This window comes from Macaca nemestrina, chromosome 12 (assembly GCF_043159975.1).
Source record: "Macaca nemestrina isolate mMacNem1 chromosome 12, mMacNem.hap1, whole genome shotgun sequence".
NCBI lineage: Eukaryota > Metazoa > Chordata > Mammalia > Primates > Cercopithecidae > Macaca > Macaca nemestrina.
In genome coordinates, this window is record NC_092136.1 from 7805072 (window position 1) to 7824235 (window position 19164).

Consider the following 19164-nt stretch of genomic DNA (forward strand, 5'->3'; position numbering starts at 1 on the left):
TGGAACCCACAGCCTTGAAAGGGAAAACAGACAGGGACTGGGGAATGGGAGCAGAGCCAGGGGCTCTGCCTTGAAGCCAAGGACAACTAACTGTGAAACCACCCCCTCAGTTCCAAGTAGGCAGTGCAGGGGCAAATTCTGTAGTCTGCCAGCTTACCCTGTCATAAAAGCAGCTTTGTCAAGGATGAGCAAGGCACCCCATGGGGGTGGGGTACAGGGACAGAATAGATGAGTAGGGAGGCTCTGAACCCAAGGCCCCACAAACTGTTCCCTTGTTAGCAGCTCATCCAACCATAGGAAAGGGGAGCTTTGCTAGGACTGCCTCCAAGGGTCGCACCGCACGCAGCCTCAGAATCACAGCTGCTGCTCCCTTTACTTTGTGTGACAGGCTCTGTGCCAAGCACTTCACTTATTATGTTAATTAATAGTTTTTACTTATGACTAAAAGAAATAAAGTCAGGTTTTTTTGTTGTTGTTGTTGTTGTTTTTTGAGATGCAGTCTTGCTCTGTTGCCCAGGCTGGAATGCAGTGGTGTGATCACGGTTCACTACAGCCTCGACCTCCCAGGCTCAAGCGATCCTCCCACCTCAGCCTCCCAAGTAGCTGGGACCACAAGCATGCACCATCACACCCAGCTAATTAAAAAAACTTTTTGTAGAGATGGGGCCTTACTCTGTTGCCCCGGCTGGTCTCAAACTCCTGGGCTCAAGAGATCCTCCCACCTTGGCCTTCCGAAGTGCTGGGATTACAGGTGTGAGCTACCGTGCCTGGCCTCAAGCCAGATTATCTTAACAGGGGGATGCATTAGGAGGATTCAGGAGCATCTGTTCAATCCCAGGCAGGAGGCAGCTGGCCTCAGGAAAGGCTCAGAGAGGGGACTCCAGAGTGACTGGGATTCTCCAGCAACTCTTAGGTTCTCCCTGCTTCATTCTTCCTTCCTAGCTGACTGGCTTTTTCTGGTGCTCAGTCAATAAGGCAGGGAGAAGAGGGCCACCAAAACTTCCCATATTCCCAGGTTATGGGTCCAACCATAGGAAGAAACTAAAGCTGGATCTGCTGATTTCTCAGGGAAAGCATGGGCCACCACAGGTCAGATGTCCATTCTGGTTCCAATCAGCCATAGTGAGGGGAGGGGACAGGCCACCAACAGAAACTTGACTGTGGTGGCTCTTCATTATGGCTCCAAGGAGGAAGATGGGGACTTCAGTGTGTGTGTGGGTTTGAATTCAGGTTTGTTTGGCTCCAATGCTAAGGGGTGGCCCTGATACAAAGGGAAGAGGCAGAGCTATGTTCACCAAGCCCATAAGGGGCACAGAGACAAGCACAAAACACCAAGTCCCAAATGAAAATAAAACTCATTTGCCAAGGGAACACCGCAGCAGCTCCTGCCCTGTACTGAGCGCTCCAAAGACTGGGCAGGCAAGGTCCCTCTGGCCCCCTCTGGAAGAGGAAAGTGCTCGCCCTGGAGGACAGCAACAGAGCCAAGGTGAGGTCCTGCTCAAAGGTGGGCAGGGGGCTGGGCTGACTCCTTTCGGCCCTTGCCAGCGATGGGCCGGCCTCGCTCCTCCCAGATGGTGAGGCCATCGCAAGAGCAGATCTGCTTGGGGTTCTGGAAGAGGCCAGCAGAGCGTGCAATGATGCCGCAGGCCAACCTGCAGAAGAATGTGTGGTCAGGGTGGGTACTTGTTTAGGTCCCCACCCCTGGGTTCCTCATGCACCATCCGCAGAGCACAGCCTCCTGCAGGGGCCGACACCACTCACCTCTGCCCAGAGTTCCCTGTGATCTTGGATAAGGGATGGCCTCCCCGGCCTAGGTCATCTTCTCTCTCATCAATAACCAGGCTGCGGCCAATCACATCCCACACCTTTGAGGAGAGACGACAGCCTCAGACGATGGACCCTGTTAGGAAGGGTGCCCGCCTTCTTTTCCACCTTACCTTCAGCTTCTCATCCTCCATTCTGAAGATGGCGCAGCCGTCAGCATCAGCATGGACATTGCCCAGGTCTCCGCGGTGCTGGAATGAGACCCAGTGTGTATAGAGGGGATGTGTGCCACATGGTGCCAATCTGCTATCTTCTGACTTTCTGATTCCGATGCCTCTTCCTGCTTCCCCAAAGTACCCATTTCCTCCTGTGGGTACCAGTCTGGTAGGATCTGAGCTCCCCAAGGACTGGGCAGACAAGGTTCTCTTGGCCCTCTCTGGAAGTGGAAAGTGGTCCAGGAAGTCCTGCACCATCTGAACACTCCCTCCCTGGAACTGAAATCCTGGGCAGGATGACAGTGGGCTGAAAAGAGCCGGTAGAAGTTTCCCCTGCCTGTGCAGTCATTCCTGTTAGACCAGACTGTTTTTCCAGTGAGGCCATCGCCCAGTGCTGCTTCTCAGCCTCCAGTTAGCCCAGTTTCGCAGCCTCCTGATGGCTTTGTGAGCCCTTGGCTGTCTTCAATTCCCATAGGCTTAAGTTGGCCAAGCTTGGCTTCCCTGACCATCATAGGCAGCCAATGTCATTTCCCTGACTCCCAGATTCCAGGAACAGAAGGAAACGCAAGGGGCAAAGAGCCTGTCCTAGCCCCTAGAAGCTGGCTCTGCCCTCCTTCTGCTTTGAAGGTAAGAAAAAATGCCATAACACACCCATGAGCACCTCCTAGGTCAGACACACTGTACCAGGCATGGCGGGCAGTATGCAGGTCACCATCCTCCAGGGACTCAGAACATGGTGGGGACCCAGACACAGAACAGATTAGGGGTCATGACACACAGGGTGAATACAACAGTTGGTGTGTTTTGGGGTGACAAGGCCTTACTAGTGAGCCTCAGAAACCCACATCTGTGCAAATAAATTGTCCCCAACCTGACATTTTGGGCAGAAACAAGTGCCTGTGCCAGTGCGGGTAGGCTCCCATGACCTTGCTGCTGAGTAACCAGGCATCTCACTGTGCCACCAACTGATGGGCAGGAAGAAGTGCCAGTTCTGCTTTATCTCATTTTCCAGAGGGACATCTGCTGCCTGCACCTGGCACTTTTTGTTATGCCCTGCATTGGGGACTTAAATAGCAGAAAGATCAAGGAGGGCAAGGTGATACAGAGCCCTGAAGAGTGTTTGTTTTTTTTTTTTTTGCTTGTTTGTTTTTGTTTTGTTTTGATACGAAGTCTCACTGCGATGCCCAGGCTGGAATGCAACGGTGTGATCTTGGCTCATAGCAATCTGTGCTTCCCGGGTTCAAGCAATTCTCCTGCCTCAGCCTCCCGAGTAACTGGGATTACAGGCACGCACCACTAGGCCTGGCTAGTTTTTGTATGTCTTTTAATTAATTTATTTATTTTTTGAGACAGAGTCTGGCTCTGTTGTCCAGGCTGGAGTGCAGTGGTACGATCTGGGCTCACTGCAACTTTCCACCTCCTAGGTTCAAGTGATTCTCCTGTCTCAGCCTCCCGAGTAGGTGGGACTACAGATGCACGCCACCATGCCTGGCTAACTTTTGTTTTGTTTTTGTTTCTTTTTCTTTTGAGATGGAGTCTCACTCTGTCACCCAGGCTGGACTGCAGTGGCGTGACCTTGGCTCACTACAAGCTCCACCTCCCCGGTTCACGCCATTCTCCTGCCTCAGCCTCCCGAGTAACTGGGACTACAGGCGCACGCCACCACGCCCAGCTAATTTTTTGTATTTTTAGTAGAGACAGGGTTTCACTGTGTTAGCCAGGATGGTCTCAATCTCGTGACCACGTGATCTGCCCGCCTCAGCCTCCCAAAGTGCTGGGATTACAGGCGTAAGCTACCGCGCCAGGCTCAACTTTTGTATTTTTATTTTATTTATTTATTTTTTTTTAGATGAAGTCTAGCTCTGTTGCCCAGGCTGGAGTGCAGTGGCCGGATCTCAGCTCATTGCAAGCTCCGCCTCCCGGGTTCACGCCATTCTCCTGCCTCAGCCTCCCGAGTAGTTGGGACTATAGGCGCCCGCCACCTCACCCGGCTAGTTTTTTTTTTTTTTGTATTTTTAGTAGAGACGGGGTTTCACCGTGTTAGCCAGGATGGTCTCGATCTCCTGACCTCGTGATCCGCCCATCTCGGCCTCCCAAAGTGCTGGGATTACAGGCTTGAGTCACCGCGCCCAGCCAACTTTTGTATTTTTAATAGAGACAGAGTTTCACCATGTTGGTCAGGCTGGTCTCAAACTCCTGACCTCAAGTAACCCATCCGCCGTGGCCTCCCAAAGTGCTGGGATTGCAGGCATGAGCCACCGTGCCCGGCTTGAGGAGCAGCCTCAAGGCAGGGGGCAGCCTGGACAGCGTGGCTGGAAGCATGACCCAGCAGGAGTTCAGGGAAAGGCAGTCTTTCCAGGCTGTTTCCTCAGCACACAGGCAGGGGCAACAGGCCGGGGGAGTGGGGCATTGAATGTCCACACTAAGAAGCTAGGCCCAGCTTGTACTCTCAAGCACTGGGAGCCAAGACAAGTTTCAGGCAGGGGCATGGCCTGGTTACTCCAGGCTTCAGAACAATCCTTCTAGTGCAGTCTATGAAAAGTAAGGACTGGAGCAGGTAAGGAGAGAACAGAAGGGAGCTTAGAGATCAGTTAGGAGATGTGCAAGAGACAACTAGGCTGGATGCAAATTCCTACATGAAATTCTTTTCCATCTGGGAAAAGCACATGCTAAAACCCAACAGCAACTTGCCAGTCACTGTAGCCTTGGCTGCTCAGCTCCTGCTCAGTTCTTCCTTGTCTAAGTTAAGGGGTTGAGTGAGGTATAGCTTTTGATGCCAGCTCCTTCTGATTCCCTGCCCCACCTGGGGCCCAGGAAGAAAACACAGGTCACAAGGCAGTCTCCTGCCCTTCAGAAACACTCCCTGCTATTCCATGCCTCCAGGGCTTTGCACCTCCCTTGAGCATGGGCTGGACCTAGTGTCACTTCTAAGATTAGGTTACAAAAGAATGTGGCTTGAGTCTTGGACGCCCTCTCCCAATCTCAATCTCTCTCTTGCTCATTCACTCTGAGGGAAGCCAACTGCCGTGTTGTGAGCTGCCCTAGGGAGAGACCCACGTGGCAAAGAACTGATGTCTCTGGCCAACAGCCAGAGGACCTGGGGCCTGCCAACAGCAACATGAGCAAACCTGGAAGCAGATTCTCCCCACGTGGGGCCCTAAGATGACTGCAGCCCCGAGAGAGACCCTGAGCTGCAGGCACCCAGCTAAGTCACACACAAATTCCTGCCCCAGAGACAGTATATGTTTGTTGTTTTAAACTCCTAACTTTGGAGTCATTTGATTTGCAGCAGCAGCAGATTACTAATCACTGAGCATACGCATGGCACTGTGCAATGGACTCTATAGAAATGCCTCTCCGATTTCCCAGAACAGGGAGTAAAAACTTTTGACCATTAGAAATGTGACAGAGTGGTCGGGCACGGTGGTTCACGCCTGCAATCCTAGCACTTTGGGAGGCCAAGGCAGGCGGATTACTTGAGGTTGGGAGTTCAAGTCCAGCCTGGCCAACATGGCAAAACCTCGTTTCTACTAAAAATACAAAAAAGAAAAAGAAAAAAAAAAGAAATGTGACAGAGGCCAGGCACGCTAGCTCATGCTCGTAATCCTTTTTTTTTTTTTTTTTTTGGACACGGAGTCTGGCTCTGTCGCCCAGGCTGCAAGCTCCACCCCCGAGGTTCGTGCCATTCTCCTGCCTCAGCCTCCCAAGTAGCTGGGACTACAGGCACCTGCCACCTCGCCCGGCTAGTTTTTTTTTTTTTTTTTTTTTTTTTTTTTTGAGACGGAGTCTCACGCTGTTGCCCAGGCTGGAGTGCAGTGGCGCGATCTCGGCTCACTGCAAGCTCCACCTCCCGGGTTCCCGCCATTCTCCTGCCTCAGCCTCCTGAGTAGCTGGGACTACAGGCGCCCGCCACCGCGCCCGGCTAATTTTTTTTGTATTTTTTTTAGTAGAGACGGGGTTTCACTGTGGTCTCGATCTCCTGACCTTGTGATCCACCCGCCTCGGCCTCCCAAAGTGCTGGGATTACAGGCTTGAGCCACCGCGCCCGGCCTAGTTTTTTTTTTTTGTATTTTTTAGTATAGACGGGGTTTCACCGTGTTAGCCAGGATGGTCTCGATCTCCTGACCTCGTGATCCACCCGTCTCGGCCTCCCAAAGTGCTGGGATTACAGGCTTGAGCCACCGCGCCCGGCCATGCTCGTAATCCTAACACTGGGAGGCTGAGGAGGGAGGACTGCTTGAGCCCAGCAGTTTGAGACCAGCCTGAGGAATATAGTAACACCCTATTTTTTTTGGCTCACTGCAAGCTCTGCCTCCCAGGTTCATGCCATTCTCCTGCCTCAGCCTCCCGAGCAGCTGGGACTACAGGCGCCCACCACTACACCTGGCTAATTTTTTGTATTTTTTAGTAGAGACGGGGTTTCACTGAGTAATACCTTATTTCTACAAAAAAAAAAAAAAAATTAACTGGGTATGGTGGCACATGCTTGTGGTCCCAGCTATCAGGTGAAGTGGGAGGATTGCTTAAGCCCCCGAGTTCAAGGCTGTAGTGAGCCATGATCGCACCACTGCACTCCAGCATGGGCAACAGAGTGAGATCCTATCTCAAAAAAGAAAAGAAAGAAAAGGAAAAAAAAAGGAAAGAAAGAAGGAAAAGGAAAATAAACAGAAGAAAAGAAAAGCATGAAAGGTAACAGAGATGTGAAAAGTCCAAAAATCAGTTACATGCATTAAGGAACACATACCATGGTTTCATTTGCTTTATGGCACAAGGTTGCAAACCCATCAAGATAGAAAATGGCACAGTCAGAGCCGGGTACAGTGGCTCACACCTGTAATTCCAGCACTTTGGGAGGCTGAGGTGGGTGGATCGCTTGAGGTCAGGAGTTTGAGACTGCCTGACCAACCTGGTAAAACCCCATCTCTACTAAAAATACAAAAATTAGCCAGGTGTGGTGGTGTGTACCTATAGTACCAGCTACTAGGGAGGCTGAGGCAGGAGAATTGTTTGAACTTGGGAGGCGGAGGTTGCAGTGAGCTGGGACCACGTCATTACACTCTAGCCTGGGCAATAAGAACAAAACTCTGTCTCAAAAAATAAAATAAAAAAATCAAATGATTGAGTAACTAACAATACAACTAGTACTCAGGTAAGGCAAAAAATCATTAAGGCAACACGCAATTCCCTGAAGATTGGGAAATGATTCTCTGCTGAAAAATGAAACTCCAGGACCAGGGGTGTTAGGGAGCGCCAGGGACAGCCTTTTCAGTTTAGGTAAAACCCTCAACTTCCATATTTTACTTCCTCCCACTGCCCCTGCCCCTCAGGCAGATGAATTATTCACTCTGGGCTCCAGGGCCCCTTGCAGGCTCCTGTAAGGATTATCTCACTGCCTGGAAACCATGGAATTCAGTGATCTCCCCCAGAGACTGTGAGCTCCTTGGGTCAGGCACTGGGGCTGTAATCTATTGTATCCCCTGGTCTTTGATCATAGAAAGTGTCAACAAATGTTTCCAAATTCAGCAAAACAAAGTGAGAGGAAAAGACTCCACTAAAAAGGAATGACACTGTTAAGATCCCAAGAGTTGCCTGCCTGGCCGAGCGCGGTGGCTCAAGCCTGTAATCCCAGCACTTTGGGAGGCCGAGACGGGCGGATCACGAGGTCAGGAGATCGAGACCATCCTGGCTAACATGGTGAAACCCCGTCTCTACTAAAATATACAAAAAACTAGCCGGGCGAGGTGGCGGGCGCCTGTAGTCCCAGCTACTCGGGAGGCTGAGGCAGGAGAATGGCGTGAACCCGGGAGGCGGAGCTTGCAGTGAGCTGAGATCCGGCCACTGCACTCCAGCCTGGGCGGCAGAGCAAGACTCCGTCTCAAAAAAAAAAAAAAAAAAAAAAAAAAAAGAGTTGCCTGCCCTGCCTCTGAGACTTTAGGTCCTCTCTCAGCTCAAGCCCAAAACCAGACAGACACTTACCCGGTCAGAGTCCTGGGGGCCCCCATGAGATGCTCCATCAGGGTTAAAGTGGTCCCCACAGCTAGGAAAGAAAGGAAACAGGTGGGCAGGAAAGCAGCTCACAGAGCAGGTGCTCTACCCTCTCACCTATCTATATTTGCTTCATTCATTCATTCATTCATTCAACAAACAGGCCTACTCTGTGCTGGGCTTTGGGTAGAGGGCACTGAGAAGAATCAGACATGGGTCCTGTCCTCAATAAGCTCCTGGCTCAGGGGAGTCACAGATGAGTAAACAACTAGTTGTATCACAGCATAACTAACACCATGGCATGGGGACCCTTCCTTTCCTGTGTCCAGAAGTCCCCTTCCATCTCAGAGGCAGTAAGGTGGTTACAAGCAGGACCTGCAACATCAAATTTTTTTTTTTCTTGAGACAGTGTTTTGCCCTGTCGCCCCTGAGCTGGAGAGCAGTGGTGCAATCTCAGCTCACCACAACCTCCACCTCCTGAGTTCAATTGATTCTCCTGCCTCAGCCTCCCCAGTAGCTGGGATTACAGGCATGTGCCACTGCGCTCGGCTAATTTTTTTTGTATTTTTAGTAGAGATGGGGTTTCACCATGTTGGCCAGGCTGGTCTTGAACTCCTGACCTCAGGTGATCCGCCCACCTTGGCCTCTCAAAGTACTAGGATTACAGGTGTGAGCTACTGTGCCCAGCCAAAGTCAGATCTTGACTCAAATCCCAACTCTACCTTTTACCTGCTCTGGACCTTTGGCAAGTCATTTAACCTCCGTGAGCCTCAGTTTCCTCATCTGGAGGTTGTGCCTGTGTGTATGTGCCTCACAGAGTATTGGTGAGGGGCAAGTGTGAAAATGTGTAGCTGAGGATGCTACTGGGGAGACTTTGGACAACTCACCTGTTGCAGTTGTTTGTGAGGTCCCCATACTGATGGACATGGAGTCCATGCAGCCCAGACTCCAGGCCGTCAATAGTTCCCTCGATGAGGCAGCGCTCAGGGCTCAGCTGTAGGAAGCGCACCACCCCCTGCACGGTGCCAGGCCCTCCCAGGATGGCCACTGCTGCCCCCAGATTATCTGCAAGGTATTAGATACTTGGGTTGGCTTGCCACCTCACCCAGCACACCTCTTAAGCAGCTCGGCAAGGGCAGGGAGTCTCTCATAATTTTCACACCTTCCTCAAAGCCACGCCAACCCAGAGCCCGAGAATCCTATGGTTAGATTTGTACCAGCTCTGAGCCACCTCCCTCCCAGAGGGGCCAAGGCCATAGTGGTCACTCACGCAACTGGTCGCTGCCCATGCCCTTGAGTACTGCCTGCCGCCCCGTGCCTTCCAGGAGAGCCTGCACCTCCTGGCTGGGCAGAGTGGTGTGTACCAAGACCATCTGATTCTCCAAGTGCACCTCCACATCCTGGACACCTGGCAAGAGAGAGAGGGAAGAGGGCAACAGAGGCTGGCACCCAGTGCTGGAAGCAGGAAACAGAGAAACAGACAGCAATTCTCCATCCCCATTTCCACCAAACTTCCCATGGCCAGAGGCAAGCTACCTTGTAACTGTGTAACCCTGAGTAAGCCTCCTCATTTCTGAGTCTGTTTCTTTTCATACAAATTGGGATAATGCCACCTTGCCCCCAGGATTTATGTGAGTCCTAATACTCGCCAGGCATTATTTATAACTTTGGAAACATACATAATTCTTTTTAAAGCCGTATTTTTTTCTTTTTTAAAGTGGGCTATCCATAGCAGCATTATTCACAATAGCCAAAAGATAAAAATAACCCAAATGTCCATCAACTAAGGAACAGATAAAATGTAGTATCCATACAATGAAATACTATTCAGGAATGAAGTGCTGATGCATGCTACAACATGGACAGACCTTGAAACATTATGCTACGTGAAAGCCAGTCACAAAGCCACATATATAATGCCATGTACCTGAGATGTCTAGAACAGGCAAATCCACAGAGACAGAAAATATCCTTCCCATAGGAGATAGCTTAAATTTTTGTTTGTTTGTTTTTTAGACAGAGTCTCACTCTGTTGCTCAGACTGGAGTGCAGTGACAGGATCTTGGCTCACTGCAACCTCCACCTGTCAGATTCAAGCAATTCTCTTGTCTCAGCCTCCCAAGTAGCTGGGATTACAAGCATACACCACCATGTCCGGCTAATTATTGTATTTTTAATAGAGATGGGGTTTCACCATGTTGGCCAGGATGGTCTCGAACCCCTGGCCTCAGGTGATCCACCCACCTCGGCCTCCCAAAGTGCTAGGATTACAGTTATGAGCCACCATGCCAATGCACTCCAGCCTGGGTGACAGAGCAAGACTCCATCACGGAAAAACAACGACAACAAAAAAAAGAGAACAAAATAGGCCGGGTGCGGTGGCTCATGCCTGTAATCCCAGCAGTTTGGGAGGGCGAGGTCTGTGGATCACCTGAGGTCAGGAGTTTGAGACCAACCTGGCCAACATGGTGAAACCCTGTCTCTACCAAAAATATAAAAATTTGCCAGACATGGGGGTGCGCACCTGTAGTCCCAGCTACTTGGGAGGCTGGGGCACAAGAATTGCTTGAACCCAGGAGGCGGAGGTTGCAGTAAGCCGAGATTGCACCACTGCACTCCAGCCTGGGTGAAAAAGTGAGACTCTGTCTCTGAAATAAAATAAAATAAAATAAAATAAAATAAAATAAAATAAAAGGAAATCCTAAATCCCTTAGCTATCACCCTCCTATTCTGCCACCCACCCCTGCCACCAATCTATTTTCTGTCTCTATTTTTTATTTTATTTTTTTAATTTTTTTGAGATGGAGTCTCGCTCTGTCACCTAGGCTGGAGTGCAGTGGCACAATCTCAGCTCACTGAAACCTCCACCTCCCTGGTTTAAGTGATTCTCCTGCCTCAGCCTCTGGAGTAGCTGGTACCACAGGCACACACCACCACCACGTTCGGCTAATTTTTTTGTATTTTTTTCTTTTAATAGACATGGGGTTTCACTATGTTGGCCAGGCAGCTCTTGAACTCCTAACCTCAGGTCATCTGCCTGCCTCAGTCTCCCAAAGTACTGAGATTACAGGGCATGAGCCATCAGACCTGGCTCCGGCCTAGGATTTCTTTATGAAGTGATTAAAATGTAAAACTGACAGTGGAGAGATGGTTGCACAACTCTGAAAATACTACAAACAGATGAAGTGTATCCTTTAAATGGGTGATTTTTTTTTTTTTTTTTTTTTTTTTTTTTTGAGACAGAGTCTCGCTCTGTCGCCCAGGCTGGAGCGTAATGGCACAATCTCGGCTCACTGCAATCTCCACCTCCTAGGTTCAGGCAATTCTTCTGTCTCAGCCTCCAAAATAGCTGGCACTACAGACATGCGCCACCACACCCGGCTAATTTTTTGTATTTTTAGTAGAGACGAGGTTTCACCATGTTGCCCAGAGGCTGGTCCCCAACTCCTGAGCACAAGTGATCCACCCGCCTTGGCCTCCCAAATTGTTGGGACTACAGGTGTGAGCCACTGCGCCTGGCCTAAATGGGTGATTTTTATAATACATGAATGATATATTTTTTTATTTTTGAGATGGAGCCTTGCTTTGTCACCTAGGCTGGAGCACAGTGGCACGATCTTGGCTCACTGCAACCTCTGCCTCCTGGGTTCAAGCAATTCTCCTGCCTTAGCTTCCCATGTAGGTAGGACTACTGACATGCGCCCCCATGTCTGACTAATTTTTTTGAATATTTTTAGTAGAGACAGGGTTTCACCATGTTGACCAGGCAGGTCTCGAAGTCAGTTGTCTGCCGGGTGTGGTGGCTCACACCTATAATCCCAGCACTTTGGGAAGCTGAGGCAGGTGGATCACATGAGGCCAGGAGTTCGATACCAGCCTTGCCAACATGGCAAAACTCCATCTTTAGTAAAAGTACAAAAATTAGGCAGGCATGGTGGTGCACACCTGTAATCCCAACTACTCGGGAAGCTGAGGTGGGAGAATTGAATGAACCGTGAAGTGGAGGCTGCAGGGAGCTGAGACAGTGCCACTGCACTCCAGCCCAGGCAACAGAGCAGAACAAGACCCTGTCTCAAAAAAAAAAAAAAAAAAAAAAAAAAAAAATCTATCTATCTATCTATCTATCTATCTCACACTGGCTTTTATGTGCAAAAGCTATTAGAGGGGGCAACAGAAGCAATGGGGAACCCATCAAAGGATGAGGTTCTTACACAGGCTAGGGAAAGGCGGGGTGGCCTGCAGCAGTGTGGAGGCCTAAGTATGTTTTGGACACACAGCAGATAAGATGTCCTGATGACAGGATTCGGCATAGGAGAGTTCCCAGACCCTGGGGTCTCCAGAGAAGAGCTGATTCTCTGCTCCTGAAGTGGGAAGCTCCTTGTCACTATGCACCTCCTGAATTCTTGACTGAGTCTGAACCAAGAGGGAGGCTGGTTCCTTAGCTAAGCAGCCATTCAGTTTGCTCCTTAAGACTGGCAGACCTTGCCGGGCGCGGTGGCTCACGCCTGTAATCCCAGCACTTTGGGAGGCCGAGGCGGGCGGATCACAAGGTCAGGAGATTGAGACCACGGTGAAACCCCGTCTCTACTAAAAATACAAAAAATTAGCCGGGCGCGGTTGTGGGCGCCTGTAGTCCCAGCTACTCGGGAGGCTGAGGCAGGAGAATGGCGTGAACCCGGGAGGCGGAGCTTGCAGTGAGCCGAGATCGCGCCACTGCACTCCAGCCTGGGCGACAGAGCGAGACTCCGTCTCAAAAAAAAAAAAAAAAAAAAAAGACTGGCAGACCTTGGAATGTGGCCAGGCCCACCCTTGGTTGGCTCAGAGCCCAATGAGGGAGAAAACAGAAGGCCACAGAGAACACCAGGGCAAGTGACAGAGATCCTAGGGGGTGAGCCTTGGGCTGGGTGCTCCTCCTGCTTATCTCCTGAGAAGGCCTTCCCCCAGGCCTCCTGAGATGGCAACTGTCTTTCTCTGTGTGTGTGCATTCTAGAAAACTACAACTTCCTTGCTGGGCCCCATGAGAAAGCCAAGCCAGACCAGAAAACACAGAGTCACCAGAAGTCTTTATCTGGTGCCTAAGAAACACGCTGAGGGCTGAAAACTGAGCCGGGTCCAAGAGAAAGGCCAACTGTCTGCTCTCCTGGCAAGCAAGTTGTACAGGAAGTGGAGGGCTCACTCACCAGCCCAAAACACATAGTCTAAGCAAACCCAGCTTCACCATTGCCCCCTCCAGCCTCCTTCCATCCAGATCACCACCTGTCAGCCCTTCCTCTCACAATCCCCTAGGATGGACTGGGCTGTTACTACATGCCAAAGACTTTTCTAAGTGCTTTTTTTGTATTAACTCGGTTACTCTTCAAGACAATCCTCCACAGTAGCTTCTATTATCATCCCCCATTTAACATGGAAGAAACAGAAACACAAAAAGTAACACGCATGAAGTCTTAGTGCCATTAAGTGGCAAAGAGGGGGTTTGAACTCTAGAGCTCACACCCCTAACCACTTTACAAAGTCCACCACTACCAAGGTCCCAGGTTCAGAAGCCATCTCATCTCATTCCCTCTCAGGATTGCTCTTCCCATGAAGCATTCTGTGAATGCCACCCAGGCAACGCTTACATGCTTATTTCCACCTGAGTGTAGGGGATGTGCCCGATACCCGTGTGAACTCTTCTCCCTAAAAAACCCCAGTGTCTGGTCCATACCTGCCAAATGACTTTTTCTTTTTTTGAGACAGGATCTCACTCTGTCACCCAGCCTGGAGTGCACTGGCGCAATCCAACTCACTGCAGCCTCCACCTCCTGAGCTCAAGTGATCCTCCTGCCTCGGCCTCCCTAGTAGCTGGGACTACAGGTGCGCACCATGACGCCCAGCTAATTTTTGTATTTTTTATAGAGAAGAGTTTTCACCATGTTGCTCAGGCTGGTCTCAAACTCCTGGACTTGAGCAATCCACCCACTTCGGCGTCCCAAAGTGTTGGGATTACAGGCATGAGCCACTAAGCCTGGCCTGGATGAACACTTAACAGAATCAAAGGAAGCCAGTTCCCAGAGCCATGCTGGTGGCTCTACCTTTCCAGATCTTTCTAATTGTGCCAGGTCACCTACAGACCAGCTGGCCTTTTAAGAACCAGAAGCTACTCAGGATGGTATAGGGCCAGCACTGCTGTTTGCTTTGTCAAGATTATGTTGTTTCCCAAGCAAAAACTGCCTGTTTTCCAAGGAACTCCTTCAGCCTAGCTCCTCAGTCTCTGGGGCACGTGAGGTTCAGGACAGTAAGACAGGCAGTTAGAACCTGTCAGGGCAAGCTGGACAGCTGTACTCTAGGCTCTCCCTCCAGGTCTGTGTGTAACTCTGAGAACATTCCTTCCACTCTCTGGGGTTCAGTTTCTGCATCTGTAAAATGGGAGTAAGGTTCGTCTAATAGATTCGCCTGGTCCCTCCTAGAGGCCTCTGGACTGTCCGCTGAAAAGTTTACCCTGTTCTTACCTGCCACCCCTTGCAGGGACTTGCGCACCGCGTCCACACAGCTCTGACAGGTCATCTGCACCGCGAACTCCAACTGCAAGGGCAGCAGGGACCGACCGATGATCGCTGGGGAAGTGCGTTGGTATGACTTTGTTTCACCACCTACCTACCCTATGACCACTCCAAGGTCTGGGAACAAGCCCCCACGTAATCCCTCTTCAAGCACCTTCTTTATGACTCTCATGACCATTCCAGGGCCATGGGAGTCACTCCCTCAACACTCACGCAGGGCCCCTGCTACCCTCGCATGCTAGTTTCATCCCGTGGCCCCAGGCCCCAACCCAAGTGCTCACTCCTTCCCCTCTTAGACCCAAGGTAACGATCACCCCAGGGGCCGAGGCTCTCTGCCCGGCGAGGCTCTACACGAAGCCTCAACCCTCACCGTGCAGAGGGTCCCCTGGTTCCCCGAGTCCGAAGCCATTCTGGACCCAGTCACCAGCCCGAAACTCAGAACTCTTCAGGCGCAGGAGCACCAACCAGCTCGGTGTCGCGGGGACTGCCCCTCGAAAGACACCCTTAACTCCGCCTCCTAGTGCGTGCGCACGCAAGGCCCTGCCCCGTCAGCCGCTGGGTGGCGGCCGCGCAGGCGCACTCGGGCCCTCGGGCTCCTGGTTGCCTTAGTAACCACTCCGCTTTATGTTAGCCGACGGTGGCAGCCGCAGGCCGTAAGATGGAGCCTCCGAAGCACGAGCCTGAGCTCCAGCGGTTTTACCACCGGTTGCTGCGTCCGCTGTCGCTCTTCCCCACTAGGGCGACGTCCCCAGAGCCTCAGAAGCGCCCCAAGCAGGAGGGCCGGATTCTACAGTCCTTCCCTCTCGCGAAGCTGACGGTGGCGTCTCTGTGCAGCCGGGTGGCCAAGCTGCTTTCCAGCAGTGGGATGGCAGCGCGAGTGCCTCCTGAGGCTCGACTACGTCTCATCAAGGTCATCCTGGACGAGCTGAAGTGCAATTGGCGGGAGCCGCCCGCCGAACTTAGTCTGAGCCACAAAAACAACCACAAGCTGCGGAAGCGGCTCGAGGCTTACGTGCTGCTGAGCAGTGAACAGCTCTTCTTGCGCTACTTGCACCTGTTGGTGACCATGTCGACCCCCAGAGGGGTCTTCACTGAATCAGCCACGCTCACCCGGTTGGCGGCCAGCCTTGCCAGGGACTGCACACTCTTCCTCACTAGTCCCGACGTCTACCGTGGCCTGCTCACCGACTTCCAGGCCCTGCTGAGGGCAGAGCAGGCCTCTGGAGGTGTGGACAAGCTGCGCCCTGTCTGCCCCGCTGGGACATTCAAGTTGTGCCCTATCCCCTGGCCTCACAGCACTGGCTTCGCCCAAGTGCAGTGCTCTAACCTCAACCTGAACTACCTCATCCAACTCAGCCGTCCACCAGAGTTTCTCAATGAGCCAGGAAAGATGGATCCAGTGAAGGAATTGAAGTCCATCCCTCGGTTGAAGAGGAAAAAGCCTCTCCACTGGCCACCCTCCATAGGAAAGAAGAGAGAAATCGACATCAGTTCCTCACAGATGGTGTCGCTGCGCAGCTATCCTGTGGCCCCCACCAGCAGGGCTTCCCCCTTGCCTTTCTACTCTGAGCTCCGGAGAGGCCAATCCATGCCCTCCCTGCGTGAGGGCTGGAGGCTGGCAGATGAGTTGGGCCTTCCTCCACTCCGATCTCGCCCCTTAACCCCGCTGGTCTTGGCTACAGAGAGCAAACCAGAGCTGACTGGGCACATCGTGGCTGAGGATCTGAAGCAGTTGATAAAGAAGATGAAGTTGGAGGGGACTCGCTACCCACCACTGGACTCAGGCCTGCCTCCTCTCCTTGGGGTTGTGACCCGTCACCCAGCTGCAGGGCATCACCTGGAGGAGCTGGAGAAGATGTTGAGGAACCTCCAGGAGGAAGAAACCTCTGGGCAGTGGGACCCCCAGCCCCCCAAATCCTTTCCACTTCACCCACAACCAGTGACCATTACTTTGAAGCTTAGAAATGAGGTCGTGGTCCAGGCGGCTGCCGTACGGGTCTCTGATAGAAACTTCTTAGACTCTTTCCACATTGAGGGGGCCGGAGCCCTGTATAACCATCTGGCTGGTGAACTGGATCCCAAAGCCATTGAAAAAATGGATATTGATAACTTTGTTGGCAGTACTACCAGGGAGGTCTACAAGGAGTTGATGAGCCATGTCTCTTCTGACCACTTACATTTCGATCAAGGGCCCCTAGTTGAGCCTGCAGCAGATAAAGACTGGTCGACCTTCCTGTCCTCAGCCTTTCTACGTCAAGAAAAACAGTCTCAAATCATCAACCCTGAGCTGGTTGGACTTTACTCCCAGAGAGCAAACACTTTACAGTCCAATACTGAGATGATGCCCTCCCTCCCATCACCCCAAGCTACCAAAAGCTGGGAGAAGTGGTCAAACAAGGCCTCCTTGATGAACTCGTGGAAAACCACCTTGTCTGTGGATGACTACTTCAAGTACCTCACCAACCATGAAACAGATTTCCTTCATGTCATCTTTCAAATGCATGAAGAAGAGGTTCCTGTGGAGATTGTGGCTCCTGTCAGAGAGTCCCTAGAGATTCAGCACCCTCCCCCATTGCTAGAAGATGAAGAACCAGACTTTGTGCCAGGAGAGTGGGATTGGAACACCGTGCTAGAGCACAGGCTAGGAGCTGGGAAGACCACCCACCTGGGAGAATCTCACAAAATCCTGAGCCTGCAGAAGCGTCTGGAACAACTGTGGTCTGTGCTTGAGGTCCCCGACAAGGACCAGGTGGACATGGTCATTAAATACAGTTCCAAAGCCCGCCTGAGACAGCTGCCTTCATTGGTGAATGCCTGGGAGCAAGCCCTGAAGCCCATCCGGCTGCGGGAGGCGTTGCTGGCGAGACTAGAGTGGTTTGAGGGACAAGCTTCCAACCCCAACCGCTTCTTCAAAAAGACCAACTTGAGCTCCAGTCACTTCCTGGAGGAGGATCACATCCGAAGCCATCTCCACAGGAAGCTCAACTTAATGGAGTCTTCTTTGGCTTCTCTCCTGGAGGAGATTGAGTTAATCTTTGGCGAGCCAGTGATCTTCAAGGGGCGGCGCTACCTGGACAAAATGAAGAGTGACAAAGTGGAGATGCTCTATTGGCTGCAACAGCAGCGGCGGGTTCGCCACCTGGTCTCGGCCCTGAAGGATCCCCATCAGTCAGCCAGCCTTTAGTAGCTCCTGGGAATACCCCTATTACGCCTTGACCAGGCCCAGTGCCCTCAAATGCCTCCCTCACCCCCAAATGGCCAGCAGCTCATCTAGACCTCTTTACTGCTTTGGAAGAAGAAATATTTGTCTATCTCTGGGAGCAGAGGGGGTTCAGGAACATTATGCTTCCAACTATGAAGGGATTGAGACTAAAACTATTGTTTTCTTAGTGAAATTCTCATAAAAGTATCCCCAAGCCTAGTAGTCCCATTATGTCAAGCCTTGCACAATACAACCCAAATCTCCTAGATCAAAAGAACTGAGACCTTGGAGTTCATTGTAGTGGGAAAGGTCAGACAGAGGCAAAGTTGATCTTTGGAACAACTCACTTTAGCATTCCTATCACACTACATTAAATTGTCACCTCTTTTAGTTCTCAAACACTATTAGGAAGACTAAAATTAATTAAATTTTTACCAATTAGATGCACATGGTACAAAATATACCAGGATGTGTACAAAATATACCAGGATGTGTACTGAAAAGTAAGCCTTCCCATACCCACCTCCAATATCTCAGTTTCCTGCCGTGGGGACAAGTGTTAACAATTTTTTAATTTTTTAATTTTTTTTTTTTTTTTTTTTTTTTGAGACAGAGTGTCACTCTGTTTCCCAGGCTGGAGTGCAGTGGTATGATCTTGGCTCACTGCAACCTCTGCCTCTCTGGTTCAAGCGATTCTCCTGCCTCAGCCTCCTGAGTAGCTGGGACTACAGCCACCTGCCACCACACCTGGCTCTTTTTTGTATTTTTAGTAGAGAGGGGGTTTCACCATGTTGGCCAGGCTGGTCTCAAACTCCTGAGCTCAGGCGATCCACCTGCTTCAGCCTCCCAAAGTGCTGGGATTACAGGAGTGAGCCACAGCACCTGGATTTTTTTTTTTTTTTTTTTTTTAATTTTAGAGATGGGGTCTTGCTCTGTTGCCCAAGCTGGAGTGCAGTGGCCTGATCATAGCTCACTGCAGCTTGAACTCTTGGGCTCAAGCAATCCTCCTACCTCAGCCTCCTGAGTAGCTGGGACTACAGCTGCTTACTACCGCACCTGGCTAATTTTTTGAGTTTCTTAAAAAATATGTAGATATTTTTGAGCTAGAGTCTTGCTCTGTTGCCCAGGCTGGAGTGCAACCTTGGGTGGGAGATTTCATTTCCTTTTCATTCATTCATTCATCCATCATATATTTGATGTACATTGTCTGTGGGTGTGGTACAGTGCTAGGCACTGAAGAAGAAGCAATCAGGAAATTAGGAGTAGATTCAGACAGAGCCAATAAACACATACAGTGGAAATAATGGGGGAAAGAGGCATGGGGAGGCCTGTGGATCACCCATGACCTGCACCCTCAGAGACATTCCCTTCCTCCCATGAGATTCTCGGCTAAGTATAGATTCTACCTGAGCCTACCCAAGCCCTGTGATCTGGGCTTTGTGTTTCTCACCTCATTATA

General features: G+C 51.0%; 2 protein-coding genes across 2 annotated transcripts; one reads left to right on the forward strand and one right to left on the reverse strand.

Annotated features, from left to right (window-relative positions):
• Window positions 1-1336: 1336 nt before the first annotated feature.
• On the reverse strand, window positions 1337-15034 carry LOC105469645 (copper chaperone for superoxide dismutase). Its single transcript, XM_011720960.2, has 8 exons — window positions 14874-15034; window positions 14453-14525; window positions 9235-9372; window positions 8852-9029; window positions 7956-8016; window positions 1938-2015; window positions 1762-1865; window positions 1337-1652 (listed from the first exon to the last, which is right to left on the reverse strand). Exons 1-8 carry the CDS (start codon window positions 14910-14912, stop codon window positions 1499-1501), a joined length of 825 nt encoding a protein of 274 aa, XP_011719262.1. The 5' UTR covers window positions 14913-15034; the 3' UTR covers window positions 1337-1498.
• A 75-nt stretch (window positions 15035-15109) lies between these two features.
• On the forward strand, window positions 15110-17924 carry LOC105469646 (coiled-coil domain containing 87). Its single transcript, XM_011720961.2, has one exon. The coding sequence runs from the start codon at window positions 15162-15164 to the stop codon at window positions 17685-17687; it is 2526 nt and encodes an 841-aa protein (XP_011719263.2). The 5' UTR covers window positions 15110-15161; the 3' UTR covers window positions 17688-17924.
• Window positions 17925-19164: the final 1240 nt, after the last annotated feature.

Bases quoted from the DNA above. Each gene is read 5' to 3' on its own strand.
- LOC105469646 (XM_011720961.2), top strand. From the start codon at position 15,162: ATGGAGCCTCCGAAGCACGAGCCTGAGCTCCAGCGGTTTTACCACCGG.
- LOC105469645 (XM_011720960.2), bottom strand. From the start codon at position 14,912: ATGGCTTCGGACTCGGGGAACCAGGGGACCCTCTGCACG. The intron at 9,030-9,234 runs GTGAGTGACCAC...AATACCTTGCAG, and splicing joins CATGGGCAGCGACCAGTTGC to ATAATCTGGGGGCAGCAGTG. The intron at 1,866-1,937 runs GTAAGGTGGAAA...CTCTCCTCAAAG, and splicing joins TGGAGGATGAGAAGCTGAAG to GTGTGGGATGTGATTGGCCG.